We start from the raw sequence: 26,832 nt of genomic DNA, 5'->3' as shown, positions 1-26,832 counted from the left end.
AAATTTGAACATCTGAACCACCAACACTGACAATGACTATGCCCCTTGAGTATGTGATGAACCCTTGCTGGTTCAACTCTTCAACCTGCTGTAATTTGTAGATCTTCTTTGTAATTTTTAATTATTAAGATGGTCTTTCAGAAATAGACAGAAGTGCAGAAGAGGGTTTCTTTAATTTGCAACACATATTGAATAATACATGACTTTAATCAATTGAAACAATGAATTGGATAATTTAGAAGAATGCCCGTAGGTCCTTAGCCAATTTATTGAAAAGAAAGAATAAATCAGCAACTTACAAAGTTCTGATTTTCATTCTGGAACAATTCAGATATGCTCTTATTTAAATACTAGGACACCCAAAGAGTGAAAGATGGTGCCAATAAATGAGCAAGTTGTGTGTTTGGGAAAAGAAGCCTCCAAACCATAGTTTTAAAAATCGTGGACTCGCCACGGACTCACCACGGACTCGCGAGTCCTTGGGAGCCACGAGTCGACTCGCCAAGGACTCGCGAGGCGAGTCCTAGCAAGTCCATCTGAAAGACTCGCGAGTCTTTTGCAAGGACTCCCGCGAGTCTTTTGCATGGACTTGCGAGTCTTTCAGATGGACTCGCCAGGACCCAAAAAAGTCATGCAAGCTTTAAAATTGAGTTTTTTTAAATTTTTTTTGCCTTCATTTGGCATAACTGAGGGAGTGAAAAATAAAAGAAAAATAACACCCTACGTCATTATAAAATAATAAAAGTATTTTTGGCCTCGCGGGGCGTTGCCCCTCGACCCCGCCCTGTATCGCGACAGGGAGCGTGCAAGGGGCGTTGCCCCTTGACCCCGCAAGGGGCGTTGCCCCTTGACCCCGCTGGGGGCGCTGCCCCCAAACCCCCGTCGAAAAATATAGGGGGAAACTGCGCCGATGGAAGTAGGGAAAATTTAACCTCCAAGTCTGATTAGGCTCCATATAACAACATAATTAGCATTGAAGAAATCTTGGTATTATACATTTTAGAGTTGAAAGTTTGGAACTATGAGTATGTGACATGTGTAATGTTTCAATTATGGCTCTTATGTTCTCTAAATGCATTAATTTCTTTATGTTTTTTTGTAAAACTACGGTTTTTTTTTTTGCCGAGTCCTTGCCGAGTCTTTCACGAGTCTTTCACGAGTCCGATTCCGAGTCCAAATTTTTGGTTTGCCGAGTCCGAGGCGAGTCCGAGATTTTCAATATGCTCCAAACCACAGAAGAATCAACAACAAAACAGTAAATAGGAAAACCCTACAACAAATCTGCCCCAATTCAATTCAATTTGACTTTTGAATGAAGCCAACCAAGCTGCAACAATTCGATTGATCTTTTACAATCTCAAAGCTACTGAATTCTGAAGAATGCACGCTCTCCAAAACTGGTCCAAACCCTAGCCGCCATAGCCAAGTGCTCGGGAGAAAATGTCAAATGCTCAATATCAAGAATGAGGTTTAATTTCCATCTTGGCTGCCTAAATACCCAAAAGGTGCGATTTTTGGCAATTAGGGATTTAAAAATAATTTGTTTTTTAGGGTTCCCAACTTAACCCTAAAAGTCACGCCTAGCTTAGGAGATAATAAATCTTCACTTAAATAAATTTAAGTGATGCACTTTATGATTTTATATCAATATTTCATTAAAATATTAATTGCCTGTGGAACCACTAAAAAATTCATATCTCTCTCATTATTGCTCGGAAACTAAATCTGTCAGAAGCTAGGGTTACAGTTCGCCATGCCAATGAAAATAGGACCATGTCTATTTTTAGCATTTTTTTCTTAAAAAATAGGAAATCCTCATAAAGTGTCAGAAACTGATGAAACAAAGACCAAAACTGAACTCAACACTGAACTAGAACAAATAGACAGACCACTCCTCAAGATACTGCATTACTGACCCCTTTATCCATACTGTGTTAGCCTACAAGGGTCCAAAAATAAGCTAACTCCTCAATCCCAAGTTCCTGACTAGGATGGGGACATTACAGAGTAGCAGCCTCACTCATCAATCCAGAGCATAAAATATCTTTGTGAAGTTCACCGGATTGATGCAAATCCATGCACCTTAGTTCTCATCAGTAGGGGCAATTACCCCTAACTTCTCTCTGAGATACTCAAAAGCGTCTTTAGGCAATGGCTTTGTAAAAATTTCTGCAATCTGTTCCTTTGTAGATACATACTCTAGTATGTCTTTTTTCTCATTCACCTTCTCTCTCTCAAGAAATGAAACTTGATTGATATATGCTTTGTCTTGGAATGCAACACCGGATTCTTTGATATATTGATAACACTTGAATTGTCACAGTATATAGCAATAGGCTCATCATAAATAACTCCTATATCCTGCAACATCTGCTTCATCCAAATTACCTAAGTACAATTGCTAGCAGCAACAATGTATTCAGCTTCTGCAGTAGATAAAGAAATAGCATTCTGCTTCTTACTTGCCCAAGAGATCAACTTCTTGCCCAAAAAGAATGCACCACCTGTAGTACTTTTCTGGTCATCAACATCACTTGCCCAATTAGCATTTGTAAAAGCACTCAAAGTAAAGTCATTATTCTTAGAAAAGCACAAACCAAAATCAACTGTTCCTTTCAAATATCTGAATATCTTTTTTATAGAAGTAACATGAGATTCCTTAGGATCAACTTGAAATCTAGCAACATGACACACAACATTCATTATATCAGGTCTAGTCTGAGTCAAATACAACAAACCACCAATCATAGATCTATATCTGGTCTGATTAGCTTTCGGAGAATCATCATCTTTTGTCAGCTTACATACGGTCACCATAGGTGTACCAACAGGTTTAGAATTTTCAAGACCAAATTTCTTCAATAGTTCCTTCACATACTTAGATTGAGATATGAAAATACCTTTGTCCAAGTGAGTAATTTGCAATCCCTGAAAGAATTTCATTTCACCAATCATAGACATCTCAAATTCATTTTTAATCTCTTCAGCAAATTTCTTACATAGACAATCATTTCCTCCAAAGATAATGTCATCAACAACAATCAAAATGTTATTCTGATCAATCTTGAAATAAAGATTACTGTCAGCAGTACCTTTATTTAATCCAAGCTTCATCAAATACTTGTCCAATCTGGCATACCAGGCTCTAGGGGCTTGCTTCAATCCATACAATGCTTTCTTCAACCGGCAAACCATGTCCTTTTCATCTATCAGTTGAAATCCATCCAATTGCTCAATGTAGACTTCTTGTTCTGATTCTCCATTAAGAAAAGTTGATTTGACATCCATCTGATAAACCTTGAAATCTTTGTGAGCAACATAGGCAAGAAGTAATCTAACAGCTTCAATCCTAGCCATCGGAGCAAAAGTCTCCTCATAGTCAATTCCTTCTATTTGTGAATAACCTTTACAAACAAGTCTAGCTTTATTTCAGACAACTTCACCCTATTCATTCAACTTATTCCGGAATACCCATTTAGTTCCAACAAATTAATCTTTAGGTCTAGGAACAAAAATCCATGTATTATTTTTAGCAAGTCTTCTTCTAGTCATCACACCTTTATTCTTCTTACCAATAATTTGATTTTCTGAATGATTCAACCTTACATACCTGGGAGTTTTAGGATTTTCTTGAATTCCAGATTCTTGAACTCTTTCTTTTGCATTAACATCTGCACCTTCATTCTTAGACTTTTTTGGAACAATCTGAACTTGATTTTGGGTCTGCACTAGCTTTCCTTTATCAGAACTTGAAAGATCCCAAATGGATCCTTTTGCTGTTGCTGCTGTAAATTCTTAATTAAACATACTATTTTTTTGTAATTTTCCGGTGATCTTATAGAATAGACAGAAGTTGCAGAAAGGGATTGTTTCCTTTTGGGTTTTGATATTATAAGTAAAGTAATTGATAAATAGCAACAACTGTGAAATAAAACAGTAAACAATGTTCATATGTAAGAACACTTAAGCAAGCTGAAAATATTGCAAATCAGACCAGGCAAATAACCTAGTTTTGTATTCAGCAAGAATCCATACATTTATTTGGAGCTGTTCTCAATCTGGATTGATGCTAGATGGAGGAATATTATTGGCAACGAACAAGGAAGACCAAATAAGCTGAATACAACCCTTCAAGCCAACATACAAACAAGGCATGGTTGCAAAGGAGGCGTGGAAGTTGCTGCAAATCACGTGCCAGCTGAAATAGACCAGCCGCCCTGTTGAAACCCCCTATATGCATGCTGAATCTTCAAGACAAGAAGATGTGTCTTCTACCTCTGACAATCTCTGTGCAATCCTGGATAAACCCACTGTCAACTCCTGCTAAGGGCTACGTCCCAACAAGCTCAAACCTGGGGTTTGCGTCCCAGACCAAAATCACTCTTCCAGAGCAATTCCCAAATTCGCAAGTTTCAAAATGATCAAAGATGCTATCAGTTAGGTTTTCATCTCCTTATAACTCCTTTCCCTTTGCAAGTCGAACCCTAAAGAATAATAAAGCTTGCGCTTTATAATTAAAGTGACACTTTCCCAATTATGGCGTCAAACTATAGAAAAATATCACTTTATTGTGAATAAATAGCTTCAAGCATCCAAAAAGACTCCGGGAGGTGAGAATCATGTAGCAAAGTTCAAGACCTTTCCAACGAGCTATAACACATAGGCATATCAAACCAGATGAAGCCAAAAACCCCTTATTACTCCGAAATGGCTATATACATAGCCTTATTTTAATTTATTCAATCGCTAACTTTTGAAATATTTAAATATATTAAAATATTTCCATAGATCCAATAATAGCCCAAAATAACCAACCAAACATGAATCTGACTTCGTCACCTGCCTGTGACTGATGTTGGACAAGATGGGCCAACTGGTAGTCCCATCCCTAAAATCTAGGGATACTCCTAGAAACTAGGAAACACACCCAATCTTCCTATAACTGAAACCATGGCATGGTCCCGTGGAACCTCAAATATGGAAACTGCCACAACCTCCTTAAAAGTAGGGAATCGCCCTAAAAAGTAGGAACCTCTCTCCAAATACCTGTAACTGCTCAGAAGGATCCTGCTCTACTCCTTGGTTCCCCAGGTGGTCATTGAGTCAACTGCCAGTTCTCCCTAAAAAATAGGAACTGTCGTCTGAAGGTCCAAAATGGCTCACAGAGCCCCTGCAAAGCACCATGACCCTTAGAATGAGTCCCCTAACCATGTCATTGACCTAGGGGAACTCGAATGGTAGGTCAACCCTTGCTCATCTCATGTCACCTAGAAAAGGGGACGTTACAAAACTGACATCTTGATCATCTGAATCATATTCGCAAGATCTACAAAACTGACATCCTGATCATCCTGATTACCCTTATCCGACTCATCATCTGTCACACCTTCATCAACAACATAATAACACTTCTTCTAATATTTAGGCTTATATGGCTTAAATGGCTTCTTAGGATTTCTATATCTTTCCGGACACCTTGATGCAAATAGTCCTATCTTATTACATGAAAAACATTTAAGAGGTAACTTCCCTTCATACTTACCTACACCTTTAGGCAATCTTCTGACAATAAGTGCTTCAAGCTCCTCAAGCTCTCTTTCTTCATCTTCCATCTTTTTCTCATATCTAGATACTATTGTAGAACTTTCTCCCAGATCATATCTCTGCTTCTCGGAAACAGTAGCTTTGAATGCAGATTCAGTCTTAGGAAGAGAGTCTCCAAACTCACTCAGCTCAAAAGGAGCAAGCTTACCAATCAACATGTCTCTTGTCACATTTGTCGCAATCCGGATCTCATCAATAGCAACAATTTTATGTTTGTAAGTAGGAGGCGAGGATCTCAACACTTTAGCAACAATCTCAAATTCTTCTAATACTCCATCGACACATTTGATTCCACACACAAGCTCATTCACTTTCTACATATAAGAAGTAATATTCTCATCTTCACTCATCTTCAGGTTCTCGTATTTACCCTTCAAGCTCTGCAACTTAGCAATCTTCACATGGCTATCACCTTCATGCAAGGTCTCCAATTTTATCCAGATCTCATGAGCAGTCTTTAAGTCCATCACATTAGTCATTTCAGAATCTGACAAGGCATTCAACAATGCTTCCTTGGCTCTAATATTGAATTATGCTTCCTTTATCTCATTCGGAGTAGTAGGACCATTCTTCGGAACATTATATACATTCTTAGTAATCTTTGAGTACTCTTCTCCAATGCATCTCAAATGACATTGCATCTGGCTCTTCCAAAGAGTGTAGTTCGTTCCATCAAATCTCAGACTATCCTTCTTGAAAGCAAAGGTTGCCATCCTAGATCTCCTCAAGCAGTCAAGCTTCTTCTAGAGGATCTAGCTTTGATACCAATTGTTGGCAACAATGCAACAAACTGAGGAGGGGGGGGGGGTGTGAATCAGTTTGCACAAAAACTTACTGCAACTTAAACCACAATACAGATGTGATAATTAACAGTTAAAGCATGAAACAACACCACATCAATACTACACATAACACCAAGATTTTTGACGTGGAAAACCTGGTTAAGGGAAAAACCACATTGGGAACTTACCCACAATGAGATAATAACTTGTTAGGAGTAAATGTGAATATTACAATGGGGAATGCACATGCATTCAGGCACATTGCCTAGATCTCACTACTCAAAATAAGAAACCTAGAAAGGCTACAACCTTAAGGGAAGGCTCATTGCCTTATATGAAGTCTCACTGATTTACGAAAACATTTAAACTACAATCCGGATTACATGAATTGTGAAAATAGCATCTCCATATGCCTGAGTACAGTTTCGGTTAAGCACACAATCTGCTCTGCAACGCTTTTCTTCTTCACACTTCCGAAAGATCAGATCACTTGTTTGCACATCCAACTCGATCATCCACTCTCATATACAACGCAGATACTCGCAGACATACATCTTACATGATTATTACATATATTTATTCAAACTCTCAACCTATATTTCAAGGTCGGCCAAACCCTCAATACAAATTACAAAATAATATCCTTACACGCTACAACAATACATGTAGACCAAAACAATGTTGGTTTAGACATAGTCTGGACCCAAATCAATGCAACAAATATGAAAAACTTCCAAGAATTGCGCCTCTATCATCCACAACATGCTACAACCACCAAGAATGTCGCATAACACGAAGAACATCACCAGACAAAGAAGATCTACAATAACGCGCACAATAATCAATGCAGACCACCAATATGCATATAACACGATCTAGAGACATTCAAAAGCAACGTGAATTACATCACAACAACTGCAACAACTCGGATCACTAGAATCATCATTGCCTCTCTATCGGAGCTCAAGAACATCAACATAACTGGTTGTCAACCTGAAAGATTCACTTGTGGATTTCCAAATCATGAACCACATGAGTTGAGGACACACATCAACGTCCAGAACACATCCCATACATCCGCAACTAAAGATATAGCAATTTCGAAGCAATACGGAGTACAAAACAGACTATCGAATAACACAAACAACTGCATAACATTCTCAATACTGGATCTCATAACTCGATCAAATCATCATGCTAACCTCTGCAAATGGGAATGAACCATCTACAGACAACATACTAGAAACCCTTTAAACCGCATCAACTCATCTGCAACACACAGGCTAAACCAACTCATCCAATCAAACGGCAACACTGGAATACACAAAAGAATATGTTAACAAAACTTTCCTACAATCTCCACATATGTTGATATCAATGACAATATATTAGCCAATATCCAACAACGACTATGGGAGACACGGATGTAGTTTTGGGAATGAGATGGCTTCACGACATTGGAGAGTTCACCCTTAACCTACGGGAGATCGATATGAGATTTAAGGTAGATGGGAAGACTCACATGTTGAAAGCCATCAGGGATAGTAGTTTCAAGATGATATCATTCAAGAGGATGGAGAGACTCATGTGCCATGACATGGTTGAGTGGGCAGCAGAGTGCATGATAATGCCATCATAGGTAGGGCAGCAAAAATCAGATTATCATCCGGATATACAGGAGTTGAGGATTAAACACGAGAAGGTGTTCAATGACATTCTACCTGGTAGGCCTCCTGACAAGGGAATTGAGCATATCATAGAATTAGAAGAGGGTGCTAAACTCGTGATGATCACTCCTTATAGACACCCAAAGCGGTTGAAAGATGAAATTGAAAAGACAATTAAGGAGCTGCTTGCTATGGGACACATTAGGTCGAGTAAGTCACCATTTGCTTCGTCAGTAGTGTTGGTGAAGAAAAAAGATGGTACCCTCCGCATGTGCATTGACTAGAGGGTCTTGAATAAGAGGACCATCAAGAATATATACCCTATTCCACGGATTGATGAGTTGATTGACGAGGTTCATGGTGCTTGCTACTTTTCGAAGATTGATTTGAGATCAGGCTATCACCAGATCAGGGTCAGAGAACATGATATTGAGAAGACCACATTCAGGTGCCATTGTGGACATTATGAGTTTGTGGTTATGCCATTTGGACTAACCAATGCGCTCGCTACTTTCTAGTCCACCATGAATAGGGTCTTCTAGCCTCAATTGAGGAGATTTGTACTAGTCTTCTTTGATGATATTTTGGTGTATAGCAGGACGTGGGAGGAACATCTTGCCCACTTGGATACAGTGTTAGGTATTCTGGATAGGGAGTCCCTGTACGCTAACAATTCCAAGTGTGATTTGGGCATGACAGAGTTGTTATATCTAGGTCACATCTTTAGTGCAGAGGGTGTGCGGATGGATCTTGACAAGGTCCGTGCTATCACTGATTTGCCTACCCCTGAGAACCTCACTCAGCTTCGTGGATTTTTTAGATTCTGTGGTTTCTATCAGTGATTTGTCAACATGTATTCACGTCATGTAGCACCACTCACTGATTTGATGAAGAAGGGTGCGTTTATTTGGACTCTTGAGGCACATGAGTGTTTTATGAGGTTCAAACAACTTATGACTACATGTCCGGTCCTTGCATTACTTGATTTAACGAAGCCCTTTGAGCTTCAATGTGACGCCTCTGGAGAGGGTATAGGTGTTGTGCTTATGCAGGATAAGCACCCTATTGCTTTTAAGAGCAGGAAGCTTAGGGGACTAGAGAGGAGCTATAGTATTTATGATAAGGAAATGTTGGCCATTATGCATGCATTGGCCAAGTTCAGGCAATATCTTATTGGCAGCAAATTTTGTATAAAAACTGATCATAATAGCTTGAGACATTTCCTGGGGCAGCAAGACCTTAATGACCGTCAGCAAAAATGGGTCAGTAAATTGCAGTCATATGACTTTGACATTTTGTTATGTCAAAGGTCCTCAAAATGTGGTAGCTGGCATCTTATCTCGCCGACCACATTTGGGCTCCATGGTTCAGATGTCAGAGGATTGGAGGCATTTGATAGTGACAGAGTATGCCAAGGACACATGGGCTTCCAAAATCATTGAGGGGTCAGTTCAGGACAGCAGATATACAGTTGTGTTGTGACGTATTCACACATCGCCCCATTGCAAATGGGGACCCCTACTTTTTTGCTTTCTGGGGTTCGCTTTCTAGGTTTTTAGGGTTTGTCTGTTAGCCTTTGCATTTTGAGTGTTGCCAGAGGGATCACTAGGATGGCAGGCTCTGCTTGAGCCAGGGTGAGTCCACGGGACCCCATAATTAGGGTTTCTTTGAGAGTCTTCCTTAGGGCCTGCTTTTGCTCTCGTTGCTAATTGTGTTTTGTTTGAGTTTGAGGAGGTCAATGAAGCTTGGTGAGTGAATATCCTCTTTGAAGGTCCGAGTTAGGTCAAGGTCGTGAGTGATGAAGTCTAGAATGTCATCCTGATCTTCAAATGTCCTGAAATTTGGCTAAGTCTGGAATGTCACCCTGATCCTGAAATTTGACTAAGTTTGGAAAACTGAAGAATCCTCCAAAAACTAGATTTTGCATTATAACTCCTGGAGGTCCGAAACCACTCTCAAACATCTTGACAGTATATATGGAATATAACTTAAAGTATATTCCATACATGAATCCTGACGGAGAGACCAAATGTCAAATTTTGCTCCTAACCCTTCCAAAGGGTCCACAGTGAAATTCTCCATAAGACATTCCAGTTTGACCCAAACTTAGAACTAACTCATTCCCAAGCATTATTAAGGGCAAAACACTTGTTTGGATGAAGAAATGTGAGAAATGAAATCAAGATTTGAGCCTAAATGTGAATTTCGCTCCTGACCCTTCCAAAGGGTCCAGAGCAAAATCCTAGATAGGTCCTGTCTCTGGCCATGTTATTTTAGCGAATTTCTCCTAGCAAGCCATTCTGAGGTCAAGCAAGTAGGTGAGAAGAAAGGTGGAGAGAAATGGAGTTGAGTAAGGGAAAACAAGCAAAGAGAGAAATTCGTTCTTGACCCTTCCAAAGGGTCCAGAGCAAAATTCGCCAAATCAACCATTTTCTCCTTGAGTGAAGCTAAAACTTTGATACCTATGGCATGGTTGAAGGTGGAGTGAGGTATTCTTGCCTTGTAGGGTGAATTGAGGTAAAGGAAGTGTAAGATCAAGCCTAAAACTTGAATTTCGCTCCTAACCCTTCCAAGGGGTCCCAAGGGGTCTAGAGCAAAATTCTCAAAATGTCATTTTTCCTTCAAGTTTGTGCTAGGCCAGGACGGTGATCAAGGCGAATTGGACTTGAAGATGGCCATAGGCATGTGTTTCAATAGGTTTTGAGTCCAAGAGGTAAGGATTTTGAGCTAAAGAGTAAATTTCGCTCCTGACCCTTCCAAAGGGTCCAGAGCGAAATTCTTCAAAACCACTATTTCCCCCTTGTGTCAAGTCAGGATTTTGATCCCTAGGGCATGAAGAGAGTGGAGTGAGGTTTTTAAGCCTTGCAAGATAAGTTGAAAGTGAAGGAGATGGAAAATTAAGCCTAAAAGGTGAATTTCACTCCTGACCCTTCCTTAGGGTCTAGAGCGAAATTCTCAATTTCACCTAAATTGCTCATGATGAAGATCAGGAGATGGATTCCAAGCCTTGGTGGAGAGAAGATTAGTGTATTCTTGCCTTGGAAGACATTTCAGAGTGGAGGAGTGATTGAACTTGAGCCTAAACTAGAATTTCGCTCTTGACCCTTCTAGAGGGTCTAGAGCGAAATCCTTTGAAGCTCCTATTTTTCACCCTGTTTGAGCTAGGCAAAAGGGCTAGTTGTGAGATAATGATGAAATGAGGTCTAAATTGGCCAAGAATGCAAAAATCGCTCCTAACCCTTCCAAAGGGTCCAGAGCGAAATTCTTATAGGGCCTATCCATGGGAAGGATTTTGAGCGAACTTTATTTTAAAGTCTTCTTGTTGATGATTTAAGGTGAAAATGCTTTGTTGAAATGAACATGTCATATGTACTTAATCACCTTTTCGTTTATTTTGTAGATGGAGAAAACCAGGCCAGGCCAAGGACGACCAATTCCAGTCCAACATCATCAAGGACGACCGCTTCCAGTCCAGCATCATCAAGGACGACCTCTTCCAGTTCATCATCGTCACGGACGTTCCACAGGCAAAAGGGAAGACTCAAGGTGTTCAAGGAATTGCCAGCTACCTCCAGAACCTTCACTTCGCCACACTAAGGAACCACACGATGACAATGAAAGGCGTTGCCAGCATTTCAAGGAAAGGTACACCACCCATCCATCACGTCAAAGACGAAGGAGAATCAAATAAGGTCAGTGCAAGGGTCCGTTGAAGAAGCAGATAGTCTCAGACGAGTTGATCAAAATTAGCTTCTCAACATCATCAAATTCAACATCAACCAAGTTACAAGTGTCAAACAAGGTGGCATCCCAGTCATCATTCCTCCAGTTGGATTGGTCCACCTCAGCGTGTCCAGATTCAATGTACTTGACTCATCGAGGACGACACAAACTTTGAGGCACCTACCCCTGCTTCCTGTTGGTCCTCACCCTTGGAATGTTATTTTCTAATTGGCTAGAGGAAGTTTGTTGTAACAAACCCTAATTAGGGTTTCTATCTTGTAATCCTAGCCATTGATTCTAAATCAATCAGAGTCGTCTGTTTGTAAAGGGTTCTCTATATAAAGCCCTGGCTCCTCATTTGAAAAGGTTAATAGTTAACAGGGAATAGCTAGCTAATAGTTAATAGTTGGTTAATAGAGAATAGATAGTAGTGAATGGTCAGAGAGTAAGAAATAGTTAGAGTAGAATAGAACGAGAAGGCAAAGATTGTTGCCAAGATGTTGTTGTAAAGGACTTGTAAACTTCATTGAAGAAATGGTGAATTCTATGGGTCGATTCAACAATTTGCATGGTCTCTATACTTCTCAAATTTGATTTCATGTTATTAGATGAGTGGAAGAAATGTGTATGGTCGATGGTGAAATTTGTATATCCATACTACTAGCAATTTGTTGATTGCAGACTTGCCTTGTGTAGTCAATTGGAATCATTCAACTTAAGCTTAACTTCAATTGTCGCTTCTTCATTGATATGCATCAGCCTGATGGTGTTCATGCCTGTAGCGGTGATCTAAACATCATAAAGCTTTCCTTAGAAGATCGCACTAACCTTGTGGAGATGGTCCTGGGATGTCAAAGCAAGACTTAGTTAGAATTTCATCAAAGGTCATTCATTGCTCTTACATTCTTAGTATTAGAAATAGATCCCATTTCAACCCTTCTCCTTTTTCCTTTGTTTCAAGATCTAGGACCAATAAAATCTCACGTTCTAGCAATATCCAAAGCAAATCAGACGTTCAGGTCGTCGAATGTAAGTCCCCTTGTGATTCCAGCAAAATCACATCATACCACGAAGAGCTTATCCACACGTAGAGAACCTACATAACTGAACCTTGGAGTTACTCTGACTGATCCTTCGGCGAGATCTTTGGCAGTCGGGAAACTTTGTTCAAGAGAGGATAAGTTACCTTTAGGTATTTTATTCTGTGTTTGGTCGTGTACAAAAGACACATCAACAAGTTGTAAATGAGCTCATCATTTACAAAGATAGGATCTTTTTGACCCCAGGATCAGGGATGAAGAGCATTATATTGCGGACTTTCCATGATGTACCCACAACATGACATCCCGGATAATTGGGTGGAAGGTTACGTCAGGAACTACATAGCTGGGCAACATAAGGCATGGGTTAAGTGGATTCATCTATGCTAGTACTGCTATAACTCCACTTACCACATGTCGATACAGATGACACCATTATTGGCGTTGTATGGGTACGAGGCTCCTAGTTTCCTCGATTTACTGTTGAGCGACAGTAGAGTGCTTAGTGCTGGTGATTTTTTGTAGAAGAGCAAGGACGTTATGAGTGCTCTTAAGGAAAATATTGCTAGGGCACAAAATCAACAGAAGTAGTATGCAGATCAGAAGAGGACTGAGAGACCTTTCGAGATTGGAGACATGGTGTATCTGATGTTACAGCCCTATCATCAGTCTACTCTGAGGAAGAGCGGTGCAGAGAAACTCAAGCCATGCTACTATGGCCCTTTCAGGATTTTCAGGCGAGTAGGTGAGGTGGCTTAGGAGTTGGACCTACCGGCAGACAACAGGGTACACTATGTATTTGATGTTTCACGCCTCAAGAAGGCATTAGGACATCGTGTGGTCCCTTCAACGGTGTTACCACCCTTGGACGATGAGGGGAAATTGATTTTGGTTCTTGAGGACATCTTACAGCATTCGGAGTTGAGATTGCTTGGGGTTATGCAATTTTAGGGAGGGCGGACTGTGATGTCCCCTTCTTGTTAGACATTAGACATTCAGTGAGATTAGCCTATTATTCTGACCCTCGTAGGCTAATGAGTATGGATAGAGGGTCTTCTGAGGCTTGTATTGTCTCTGGTGTTCAGTGGTTTCTAGTTCTGCCTTTCGTTTGGCGTTTACAAGGCTCCGTTTGCTATATTTACTATTTTTAGTAAGTCAGAGGTTGGTTGATAGGGACCCTTGCTATTTTTGGTAAGGCACTTGGTCATATTGGGGATTCACAGAGTTGGCCCCAGTTTTAGATGGTATGATGAAATATTAAATATTAAAGGAGATATTAAAGTTTTATGGGCTCAAATGATATTTAATTAATTAAAAAGTGTTATTATAAAGTTATAACTTAACTTTATAATGAAGGGGTCAATTCATCATTAAAAGGGGGCCAAATGAGTAATTAGTTAATGGACACTTATCCCAAGGTGTTAAAAGTTGAATTATTAAAAGATGCAAAATGTCATTGTCATTAAATGTGCTTATTGAGAGAAATCGAGCCTTTAGTGGATAATATAAAAAGCTTTAGTCTTGGGAAAATCGAACCATTATGATTATGCTTTTTCTCATGACTTTTTCTCTTCAAGTGGGAGCCAAGGGTTTCTTCTTCAACCAGCTATTGGAGAATGCCAAAATCTTCAGTGTTGCAGCTCAATTGAGGTGGTGAAATATCCATCGAAATTGGCATTCAGGGGACTCTACACAAGGGTTCTAGTTGTCCTTTTTAGCAAGAAATTCATCAAAGTTACAAGCAGATGGAAGGGAATTTTTGACCAGACTGAAGAACCGATTCAGGACTCATTTTTGCAAGGTGAAATAACCTCACACAGGCCGTACATCTGCATCTATTCCCAGCCGTACTTCACCTAAGCCATACAAGCTAGGGCTGGGTCGATTTTGGGCCTATAGGCACCAAACAAATCTGAAAATATTCATTAAGGGGCGTGAGGCATTAAGGAAGGAAGCAATGGCCCTCAAAGTCAGAATACATCCCTCAAAAGGGCAGATCAATCATGAATGAGACTGCTGTAGCACTTTGCCAGGTTCATTCTGTTCATATTGTAGTAGCATTTTGATTCAATTAATTTGTAGAACCATATTAAATGGCATTCAAAGTATATTAACATTGAAGCGTCTATCATTGAATGCAATTAATTTGAATTATTAGTTTCTTGCTCCAAGTGTGTTTCATATGCATTCATTATCTTTGCCAAAAAAGCCAAAAAAAAAGCACAAAATTCAGAAAAACAAAACAAAATTACATCAGCACAGTTCAGGGTAGACTTGGGGTCTTCACAGTCACACAGCAGTGACCATGAAATAATCCTTAAATCTGTGCATTTAAAGTCATCTTATTTATGATTGCAAAACCAACAATTCTAGCTAGTCAAGCTTCCGGATTCAACTCAAACCAAAACACCTAGCAAATTTGAACTCAGACTAGCCAAAAATGCATAAAAAAAGGGGGGGCACTTAGGTGACTAAGATCATGAGAACTAATTCCAAACTAATTAATGACTTTACCTTCCAGTAGATAAGTCGCATTAAGGATGTTTTGATTTATCAAACCAGATCCAACACTAAATTAATTCCCATCGAAATAGTTAACTGTTTATGAAAGTGTCAAGCATCAAGACAAATCAGAATTGTGGAAATATAATATATTAACTGAATTTGCACAAGATAAAGGGCAGATCGCACCAGGGGAAACAGCAGATGGAAGTAAATATCCAGTTTTGGTGCAGCAGCTGATGGTGCTTTACAAAAGATTGAGGGTTTTTGTTCTCTAGAACAGTTGTCCTTGAAAGCTCCAAATGAGAAATTCAGTTTTGAAAATAATAATTCGGATAAAAAATGGACATTAGTTTTGCCTTTGTATGCATTACACTTTGGGCCCTTAATTAAATCATTCTTCCCTCCTAAAATTAAAAGTATACAAAAAGTAAATTCATGTTATTTAATTACATAATAGAAAGGTACTTTATATGAGCACCCAAATAAAACAATAATTGGGCCTTAAAATTAGATTGCTGCTGGGATGGGACATGACACAAAATAGATCAGCTGGCCAAGACATGATTCCAGGGCAAATGAGGGAGCACTGTAAAAATAAAATGCTGAATTGTTCAAGGCATGTACCAAACTGAGCAAGAAGTGCAATGCAGAATTTTTTAGTACCTCTTTTAACAGTTTCTGCCCAAGAAGCAACAGCCTAAAACAGGCTATCCCATATTTGTGATTAAGTAGATGGAGTGTGGAGATTTCGCTTGTATCATTCAATTTACAATCAAAGTCCTCAGGAGATACTATCATATGATAAAGCTCTTTAGAATTTTGTGACATTGGAAAGAATGTCCCATATGGTGATGTCAGTTACTTCTTGATTCTTGGGTAAAGACTTCATTGGCTTTCCAACTTTTTTTTCCTAAAGATGTGTCTGCTTGGAGCCAAGCCATACCTAATTATTTTTCCCTTTAAAATTCTTTAGATTTGGCACCTCTCTTCATTGTTGGAACCACTGCTGCCCCTTAAGCTGCAGTATTTCTTGGCTAGGAACCACTTCTGCTGGGGAGGCTTTCATGCCGAGCTACCTCCTGAATCAACGCTGTTATCTGTGACCACATCGAACATCCTACTCCTTTCTTTGCTTCCCTATTTTCATCATTTTCTTCCTTACCATTAGTTTCAATCAGATAAATCATAATAATGGTTTCATTACATACATTTCATTGTGCTAGAACTGACATCATTGATGAATATATCATCAGTCTAATCTCCTTTTCCTGTTGAATTCAAGCCAAGGAGTGTGTGTTTCTCCTTGCTATCATTTGCAATGGGATGGGATTAAGTTAAATGGAAGCAGGTATTATTTTCTATGGCAAGGGGAATAGTTTTTGCATATTTGAGGCAAATCTTGTGGTGAAAAAACTCAATGCCATATGCTTGTTAAGACACATGCCTGATAAGACTTTGGATGAAATTATTACCTCTGTGTAGAGATCATTTTATACTGTTCTTAAGTTTTATTCTTTATTTCCTCGGATCCGTGAAGCTTAATAATAAAGCATAGATGTGAACTTTGACAGTGATGACATTGGTTAAAGTGCTCGAACATCTTTTAGCACTGGCTTGTAACCAAATGATGTTGGAGGTGGCACACAGTTGTTACCAATCTCTGTTAGAAGCAACCATTCGTTTGAAAGAAGTTCAGGAAGCAGAAGATAGAGAAGATGATGATGATACAGAGGATGATGATGATGATGACGACGGCAATGAAGAATCCGATGAAGAGGACGAGGTGAGAAAACAAATTATCATAAAAAGAGCTGAAAATAATAGGGTTAGATTTTATCCAGTCTTCTCCATGTTACATATATGTTTACTTTGGTGGTGCAGGATTCTGATGATGGTGGACATGAAGAGACCGAAGAAGAATTTTTAGAGAGGTATGCTGAGACTGCACGTGAACTGGAAAACAAATTGATTGATGAAGTAGATACAGATGAGAATGGGCAAGAAATTGAACTAGGTAAGAAACATAGAAGATCTAAATATCCTGATTATGAATACATGCTCCATTAATCTATTGACCAAATAATGAAAACATAAAATCCATAGTTTATGTATGATCAGATCTGTTTTGCAAACATATTGCCCACTAATGAGTTTTGGCCTCTGAACAGGTCTTCTGGGAATGGCAGATCATTGGGCTGCTGTTTCTTCTTTGATTCAAAAGTACCATTGTCATCTCATTAATGTAAAACCATTGCCACAAGAGTTGGTTACCAGATTTCTTGAGAACTTTCCAGGTTGCTCTCAGTTGTTTGGCTAATTGTAACTTTGTTTATGTGCCTCAGAAAATTTGTATGAATATTGTATTATATGTATTATGCAGCTATTTACTTTTCAGTTTCCATGCTGATATTTAATGCTTATTGAGTATACCAATTTTGTAAGAAATTTAGCTTTCAAGCTCGATGTGTTTGGGCTTATGTTTTTATTGAGAAAACAAAGTGGTGTAGTCTACAACAAAACAGCAAGTGATTATTACCTGCATTATATTCCACAGATATTGCTTAAGCTATAATGTCAACTTTGGTTGTCTTTAATTAGTGCATCTGCAGTCACTAGTCTTGAGGAGAGTACTGAAGCTGATTTTAGACATTTGATTATTGATTTCATATTTTGTTGCATCCCTGCCAAGCAAAGCTGTGAGCATGTGTGCTTAAAGAGTGTGAGGTAGCATGTGAGCATTAACTCGTCAGTTCAAAATCCAATGTGTAAACAGAATCAGTATAAATTTGATATATTGATATGTTATCATAGTTTTCAGTCAGTATAAATTTTCACTAATAGAATTCTATACTCTAACTTTAGCTATCTATTATGTATGTCGTCAATGTCTTATTTTCAGTGGATTGAATTGTGGATAAGGGTGAAGTAGCATTTCGATTATTTTTTAGGGTTTTTAAGATATTGTGAAAATCAAATTCATTTTTCTTAATATGTAGACTCCATAAGTTTCGTAGAAAAGTGGTGATTGATTGCATTCAATGCATGGGATTTTTGCCAAAGGACTTATGATGACAAATCTCTACATTTTTTTTTGATCGGTAAATTTGAATTATATTTATTTTAATGTATAGAAAGTCCATACAATATAAAAATTTTTCTTGTGGCTGTTACCTCTGAAAAGAAAACTGAGAGTATTGACATTTTTGAAAGAAAAATCAGAGGACTTGGGAAAAATTTAAAGCATTTAAAGCCTTAGTTGAGAATGAAATGGATTTGAAAATTAAGTGTGTTCTGATAATTGTGGTGAATTTACATCGAACGAATTTGTGAATTTTTGTGAGCAAATTGGAATCAAGAGATAGGTCTCAGCACCCAAGACACCAAAACAAAATGGTGTTGTTGAAAGGAAGAATAGAACCGTACAAGAAATGGCTCGTAGTATGATGAATGAGGCCAAGATTAGTGATGTCTTTTGGAGAGAAGTTGTTCATATAGCTGTGTATATTCAAAACAGAGGTTTGTTAAGAGCCAAATATAACAAGACACCTTATGAGCTGTGGAAAGGTAAACCGACAACAGTTAAATACTTTTGAGATTTTTGGTAGTCCTTGTTATATCAAAAGGGATGAGGATAATCTAGGTAAGTTTGATCCTAGATCAGATGAGGGCATTTTCTTGGGTTACTCTTCTAAAGTGCATACAAACACAGGTTTCGCATAACACAACTCTTTTGGCATATCTGTTGAACACAACAATTGAGTATTAGACAGAGAAAAAACTTTTTCAAAAAGTGGATTATCATCAAATGATAACTTCAACAAAACCAACACAGTATAGGTATATCGCTACAGTTGCTTAGACATAGCAACTACCACTTAGAACAACTCTACCAAATCAACATGCCACTTGCTCAAAAAATGTCACATATCTGACTTTAAAAAAACTTCTGATCAAGTCGATATCCACCAACACAACAACCATTAGATCTGCAAAAAAAAAAGTCTACTAACACAGGCCGAATTGTCAATATCCGAGTCTACAAAAACAATGTAATTGCTTTGACAAAATAAGGTGTAACAGTCTTGAGAATATTGCAAATATTGAACATGAGCTAAAGCAATTGAAAACGTAGGGAATGGTGGACATTTCTTCCGATCCAAGCTGACAAGACATGTTGAGATTAAGATGCCACATGTAGCTAAATGAACTCGAGAAATCAGGGCGAACAAGAAACTCAAATCAGTAAAAATAAAGCATTCAAACTAACAGTTTTCCACATGTCTCAAACTGAATTGGACTTGATCAACATATTGACATCAATGACACAACTTAAAACTTTGATATGACCATCTACAAACCAGGTAAAATTACTAGTCCCACCATTATTGCACTACACCCATACATATGATAAACTTTACAATATCTCGTACTACTACTGTTGCAACCTCCAAACAACCCTTGCAAATGAACCACCCATATCAAGAAAATAGCCCTACGACCATACCACCTTTGCAAGGATACAAAATTTACACAATTACATACCCTATAAACATCAAACCCGCAAATGGACCACCCATACCAAGAAAATAGCCCTACGACCATACCACCTTTGCAAGGATACAAAATTTACATAATTACATACCCTATAAACATCAAACCAAGACAAAATTTAAGACTACAGACTAGAATTATTTATCAACATTTTTCTGTTGAGGTGCACTCACCTAATAATCCTATTGGTTGAATTTCAATCATTTTTTTGCATTCTTCATCACTTCAAGGCCAAACCATTGCACTTCTTGTTTCTTATCACGAAGGTAATCTTTGAGGTGGTCCCAACACAATTGGGCTTTGGCACAACACTCCTTGCTGGCATCAACACTCCACACCAAGAAAGGATGCAAAGGTGGTATAAACTTTGTCGTGTGAATCCTTTTCTCGTGGTGGCACAACAAACCTTTCCCCTGGTTGCACCATGGTTAACAAACTCTCCAAGCCATATGACCACTTATCTTTGACACATTCTTGCATCACCCATTTTACATCCTCTTTGTTCTCCAGCTATAAGCACCACACCAAGAAAGTGGATGCGATATCAAGATTTGTTTAAAATCTGAATTTGGGTTTCATATAATCTTCCCCCAATAAAATGTCCATTTGTAAAAACATTGGATCCTCTTCAAAACATTTTCTCAATCTATCTTTAAAAATTCTTCCCCAAAATGCAAGCTATTTCTTGCATGTAATCAAAGTGAAATTCGCCTCAATTATTTGTGTAAAGCCCTCACCAAGCAACCACACTTCTCGCAGCTTCCAAGACCAAAGGCAAATGTGCCTTGATGAGATGCAACTTGCAATTTATAATGAATTTCACATGAATTTTATTGTGCCTAAAACAAAACTTAATGTCCCATTGATGCCATTTTAAATGGTTGTGTATAGCCTTGTCCAATCATCAAGCTGGATCTCTCATAAATATTCCCAAATCTATTGGAGATCCTTAAATGATGCTGCCAATTTTGAAAGAATGTCGACAATTTCATTACCTTCCCACATGGTGTGGGATATTTTAAAATCCTCAAATTTTATTAATTCTCGCTTAATAACCTTAATAAATTGATTTAAATGCCAATCCATTGCCTTCCCTTTCTTAATTGCATTAATAATAATGAGTCGTCTCCTTTTAAGTGTAGTTTAGGAATCACCAAGCTTTTTACCATATTAATTGCAAAGATGGCCATTTGGGCCTTTACAATATTATTTGTTCTATCCAATAATTTTTTTGGCTCTAAAAGCTACTATGTTACCATTGCAATCCTAGGCCACAACACCAACTCCTGAAAATCAATGATTGCCTTTGGATGCCCTATTGAAATTAATTTTAGCCCACCCTTCATCTGGCTTAAGGCATATTATATGCTTACGCTTTTATACAATTGGATCAACCTAGTAAGGCCCATTAACAAGCCGAAACTTAAGCAAAGTCCATCTCGATTGGATAATTTTGTCCCATTGATTGAAAAGAGTTTTTGATTGAATTTATATTAGAGGTTGTTGCAATTGCCAATTTTGATATTGCATTTTCTAAGACGAATTTGTATATTAATACCATGTTTTAATTTTTATTAAAAAGAAACTTGTAATGTTTATTTTTTTATTCATAATGAGTGTCTTTTCAGCTAGTATTAGGGATTGCTAAAAAGAAAGTTGCAAATATGTGATTCACTTTAAAAAAAATGGTAGACTACATTTGATGTTGTGAGATTGATATCTAGCAACAGAGTAATTTATGAGATAAGTGGCATTCAAATAATCTCCCAACAACAAATTACTAAGGGATTCTTGGTTGTATGGCTTATTATTCATAAACTATTCTTGAAGACTAGGCCAAATTGTTCAATGAATTAGTAGAGTTCATGGAAATTTAATTGAATTGGTTAAATAAACCTTCTTCATAATGAATGTCAGTTCAATTCAAAGGGGAATATGTGGAAGCTTCACAAAATTATAATGAAGAAACCAACGTGGATATCTATCTGTGTTGCAAAATTTCTGTTCTATATAGATCCTATGTACCAAATGCATTTAAGTTTTAACCATGTAGCCAAGTAGATGGTGCATAAAAATTTAGATGTTCTCATGGAATACATAATAATACATGGCATGAAGTGGCATTCTATGGTATCCCCACAACAAATTACTATAGGATTCTTAGTTGACCACATGGCTTCTTGGCCACAAATTATTCTTGAATATTGGGCCCAAATTGTTTAATAAACTAAGTATGAGTTAATGGAAATTTAATTGAATTGGTCAAAGGAACCTTCTTCATATACCCTCGTGGATATCTATGCTTGTGGTGCAAAATTGTATCTTATATAGGTCCTATGTACCATATGCATTTATTATCAAACCTATAGCCAAGTAGAGGTATGCACATTTTAGATGCTCTTGTGGGGTGTATAGTTGTTTTCTTTTGGTGGCGCATCAAACAAGGTAGTGTTTTCTTCTGCTCAATAAGAAACTATGTTAGAGTCCATCAACTCAATGATAGCAAAGGATGCAAGCCAACAAAAATTGCCCTCTAATAACTTATGTTGTCACTTATAGCATTTCATAATTTCTTATGATTATTTCAAATTTATTATTAAAGAAATATGAGTGAACATTGGAAATGATACCTGTAGGAGCAACAAAAAAGACTGTTGCCAATGTTACATGACTGAAGCCATAAAATGTAATGATTATTGTCCACATATACGAAATAAAAACAACAAAGTAAATGGAGGTTTATTAGGGCAATAGTATACTTCTATGTGTTATATACTTGAATCTAATTCAAAAGAGCTCAATATCATTAATGCAACAACCTTTGGGAGACTCTTTTCTTAAATATTAAATAGATATCATCTACATCAAGGTAGGTACATAGAAAATGGATAAACTTTCTTAGGAAACTGTGACCAATTTGAAATGATTATTTGACCCCTAGGTCAATTGACAATATGGAAAGATAATTTGATGGATCTAAATTTTAGTTGTCTTAGTAAATGGGCAATGAGGTTGGTGTGTTGTATATCACAAGGTCTAAATCTTGTAGGAATTACATTTTATATGACAAATCTTTAAAAAAAAATTGTTATTGTGCACTTAAGTATAGAAAAATATGTAAAATCCAATGTTTATCATAACCTTTGAAAAGAGGGGGATTGAAAGGGTTATCATTAAATTATGGCAAGAAAGCTATTGGTTTGTGTACCACAACAAATTATTTGAAGAATAGGACTCTAATTAATTAATTCTCAAAGGACCCCTACCCTTCTAGAGGAGAATGTGGAATTTCCCACCTGCTCATGTGTCTGGATATGAATGAAGTGGGGGATGGGCTGGGTACTACACACTACTTAGACATTGGGTTAACGGGCATCCAATGAAACATTGTCATAGACAATCTTTTGAAATGAAAGTGCTTACATGAAAGCTTTCCCTAGTTTAAGTAGACTCTTACAATACGTATATACTTCGAATGCTATGAAACATTATCTTCCTCCATAAAAAAATAGTGTCCTTTGTATCTTGGAACTAAATTAATCATGTTTCATTTGTAGCTCATTAAAGGAGTTTTGCATTGCATCAAATAGTATGGAAAATAGGAATGACCAAAAGAGTAAAGCATTTGGTGAAATGCATTTGTAGCACAGGAAAAAAAAAGTGCATTGGGAAATGCATGGAAGAAAATGTTATGTAGGGCAAAAATGTATATTCAATAATTGAATGAAAGGGTCAATTGCACACATGCCATTATCTAATTGTATTAAAAGGCATTTTGCCACTAGGACACATGTCATTACACCATTTTAAATTAGGAACTTCTTTCTGATAGCTTAGGTGATGAAGGCTATCTCAATCCTCTATATTTTCTTGATGATCTTTCTTTACATTTAAATCATCATATTCCTTTGTTTGTAGTACATGTGGGATTAGTATTTCAAAATAATTTTGAAATCTACTTAGAATAGTTCTCTTGATGTGCACTTAGGAAAGATATGCCTTAGCATGACAAGCATAGGTGTTTGCATGCCTTGATCTATCATACAATAAAGTACACTTCTAAAAAAAAGTGAAGTTTTCTAATGTACATATAATTTTGAAATTCAACCCTTGAAAATAAAGGTTTATATACATTATTTTAAATTGACAAATTTCTTAGTTCGTGTACTTGAAGACTAAGGACATTAAGCCAACATGATCAATTGTTAACATCACACTTTATATTAAATAGCTAGGTTAAGAATTGAAGATTTGTAGATCTAGATATATACATTCTAGTAAACCTAAAGTGAACCCTACTTTTTACATCCCCACCTCATCCTACAACACCTCCTTTCTCATGGTTAATTTTTTTTTATCAAACATGTCTAAGTTCAAGACCATATAATTCATGATCAAGTTGTCGCTCTTACTTCCCTACCCATCACATCAATGTTTTCATTAGATCTAGCACTAGTCATCATAATTTGATACTTAATAATCTACCCACATCTTTGCCCCCCTAAATATTCTTTCATAACTTAAGCATCTAAACCTACACCTTAAAAATGCTCCAACAAATGCTCAAACACTATGACGTCATTTTAGAGACCACTATAACATGAATTTCATTTTCATCATATTTTTTTGAACTCATTCTACATCCATTCTTTTACCCAACAATTTATTTTGAATAAGTTAGCTCTAGTCAAACTTGTTTGAATATATGGCAACTCACATCAAATAAATATTTATGTAGTTGAATTGGTCATCCAACCTCCCAATCCACAACTTCTACCTCTCACACTCACTTAGTTATCAACACTAATGTTTTAACTAACCATGGCTCTTTTATGCATGCTTCCATCTTTACCACAAATTTGATGAACATCATGGGTCAAATCATGACCACCCAAACACAATTCTTGTTTGAAATGCTTGGTCTATTCTAACAATGTCAATGGTCCTTACACATTCAAAACCCTTATAAAATACCTCTATCTCTTGCTTTGTCAAGCTATTTAATATTGTCAAAGATTTTTTAATTTGACTTGTAAAAAAATAACCTATTTCCCCCTCTATATTCCAATTCAATATAGGTTCAACATTCATACCATCATTAGCTATGGTTGTGGAAGCCTAATAGAACCTTTAAATATTGATATTCTAGATGCAAATATTGGCTTAGTATTAGCCCCTAAGCTAATGTAAAATCTTCAGTTTGTAAGCAAGGCATTATAATCATACACTGGATTTCCTACTTATTATTAAATACCTATTGTTTTGATTATTTATGTTCAACTCAAATTTCAAATCGACTCCCTACCCAGAGACCATCTTAGGCACTTTGTAATCATGAAACAACTTGCATCTAATCCCACCCAAGCTTTTGATTAATTTAGAAGATTATAAGTATCAGAGCCCAACACCAATTAGATAATGATGCCTTATTATTTGCATTTACTAATACCTTACACCAAACGGTCCAATATAAATAATTCTCCATATGAACTACAAAACATTAAATAAAGTTGTACATCAAGCCAAGTGTAAGATTTTTATGTTGTAATATGATAGGTTTGACTGCATAAAAAAATTGCTAAATCTTGCAATCTCCATATTGTTAATAACCACGTTCACGATCCCCTCAAATCTCATAAAATATTCACATGCTACCGAACCAACTCCCGAACTAATCTGAACTTAGGAACACCCATCCCGAAAGGGCCAAAAATTAAAACTTCATCTATCACCTTGCCTAAGAGGCTTAAATTTTTTGATGAGAATTAATCACTCTTGCCTCCATTTTCTATCCAAATAAGTATTGATGAAAAATGATTTTTGAATGGTATTGCAATCACAAACTCTTGCAAATGTTTTAGAGATCTTGATAAATGCAGTAGTTATATCTTATTGTTTTAAAAATTGATTTATGAGGTTCTATATTTGAGGGGTAGTAATCATACCAACAAGCTTAAGCTCAACAACCCTCTCAATTGCTTGTTATCTCTAGTCTTGGCATTATGTTACCAAACTCTTGGTTTATAATTACCTTTCAACTATCATAAGGTTTTAATCCATATAGTATCCCATTAATTTTCTATGGTTTCCTACACACACTTGGTCTTTAACTTATTCCTTGCGACATCTTACAATCACTCGTACATTCTTATACTTATTTCTCACTTGACATTCCCTGTACATACAAACTTGATAGCAATTGACCTCTTCTCTAGCTCCTTACTAACAATTTTTTAACTTTTTACGAATTCTTCTAGCACAGTTATCCATCATTAACTCAACACAATAGATTCAACCATAATTGAACTTGTAAGGCTCTAATCCATTTGTTGTACTCATAAATTTTGTATGCTTTTGTATAGACCTTGCTCCTTAACTTTTTCCTCACCACATCTTACAGTTACTCATGTATTCTTATATTTATCTTACTTGACATTCCCCATATGTAAAAATTGGTAGTGGTTGACGTCAGTTTTGGCTCCTTTCTAACAATTTTGAAACACATTAGAAATGCTTGTACCATATATATTCGTCATTGGCTCAACACAACAAATACAACTATGATTGAATTTGTTCCACCTTGGTGACCCACCTCTTAGCCTTCACATTTTTTTGTCATGAGTTTCCTAGTTGCAAGTACATATAGACATAGTCAACATCAACATATAACACTTTAGTAGCATTGAACACTTTTTATTGCATTTTAATGACATTTCCACCACTTTGCATAATCAATTATATTTGGAAACTTTTAGCCTTCCCACTACACAAAACAAGGAACCCTTTATAGAACACATAATTTTAATATATGCTTGCAATTGAACTTATTATTCAGACATTATAAACAACTTGCATATAATGTTGGTATATATCCAACATACACCCTAAAGGACACAACATGAGTATGCATAGATATTACCTACCTCTTATGCATAGGTATTAAGTTCCTCTTATGTATCA

The 26,832-nt window shown here is 37.1% G+C and overlaps 1 protein-coding gene across 3 annotated transcripts in view; it reads left to right on the top strand.

Annotated features, from left to right (window-relative positions):
• LOC131078011 (uncharacterized) overlaps positions 1–18,142 on the top strand; it is a 265,096-nt gene extending 246,954 nt beyond the window's left edge. For all 3 annotated transcript variants that reach the window (XM_058015649.2, XM_058015645.2, XM_058015641.2), the window contains 3 exons: positions 16,893–17,104; positions 17,203–17,335; positions 17,490–18,142. In XM_058015649.2, the coding sequence (XP_057871632.2) occupies positions 16,893–17,104; positions 17,203–17,335; positions 17,490–17,638 (494 nt within the window). In that variant the 3' untranslated portion in view covers positions 17,639–18,142. The remainder of the gene's footprint in view (positions 1–16,892; positions 17,105–17,202; positions 17,336–17,489) is intronic.
• The last annotated feature ends 8,690 nt before the right edge of the window (positions 18,143–26,832 follow it).

The sequence above is a fragment of the Cryptomeria japonica genome, chromosome 6 (genome assembly GCF_030272615.1).
Source record: "Cryptomeria japonica chromosome 6, Sugi_1.0, whole genome shotgun sequence".
Classification (NCBI taxonomy): Eukaryota; Viridiplantae; Streptophyta; class Pinopsida; order Cupressales; family Cupressaceae; genus Cryptomeria; species Cryptomeria japonica.
This window is presented reverse-complemented; position numbering and strand designations above follow the sequence as displayed.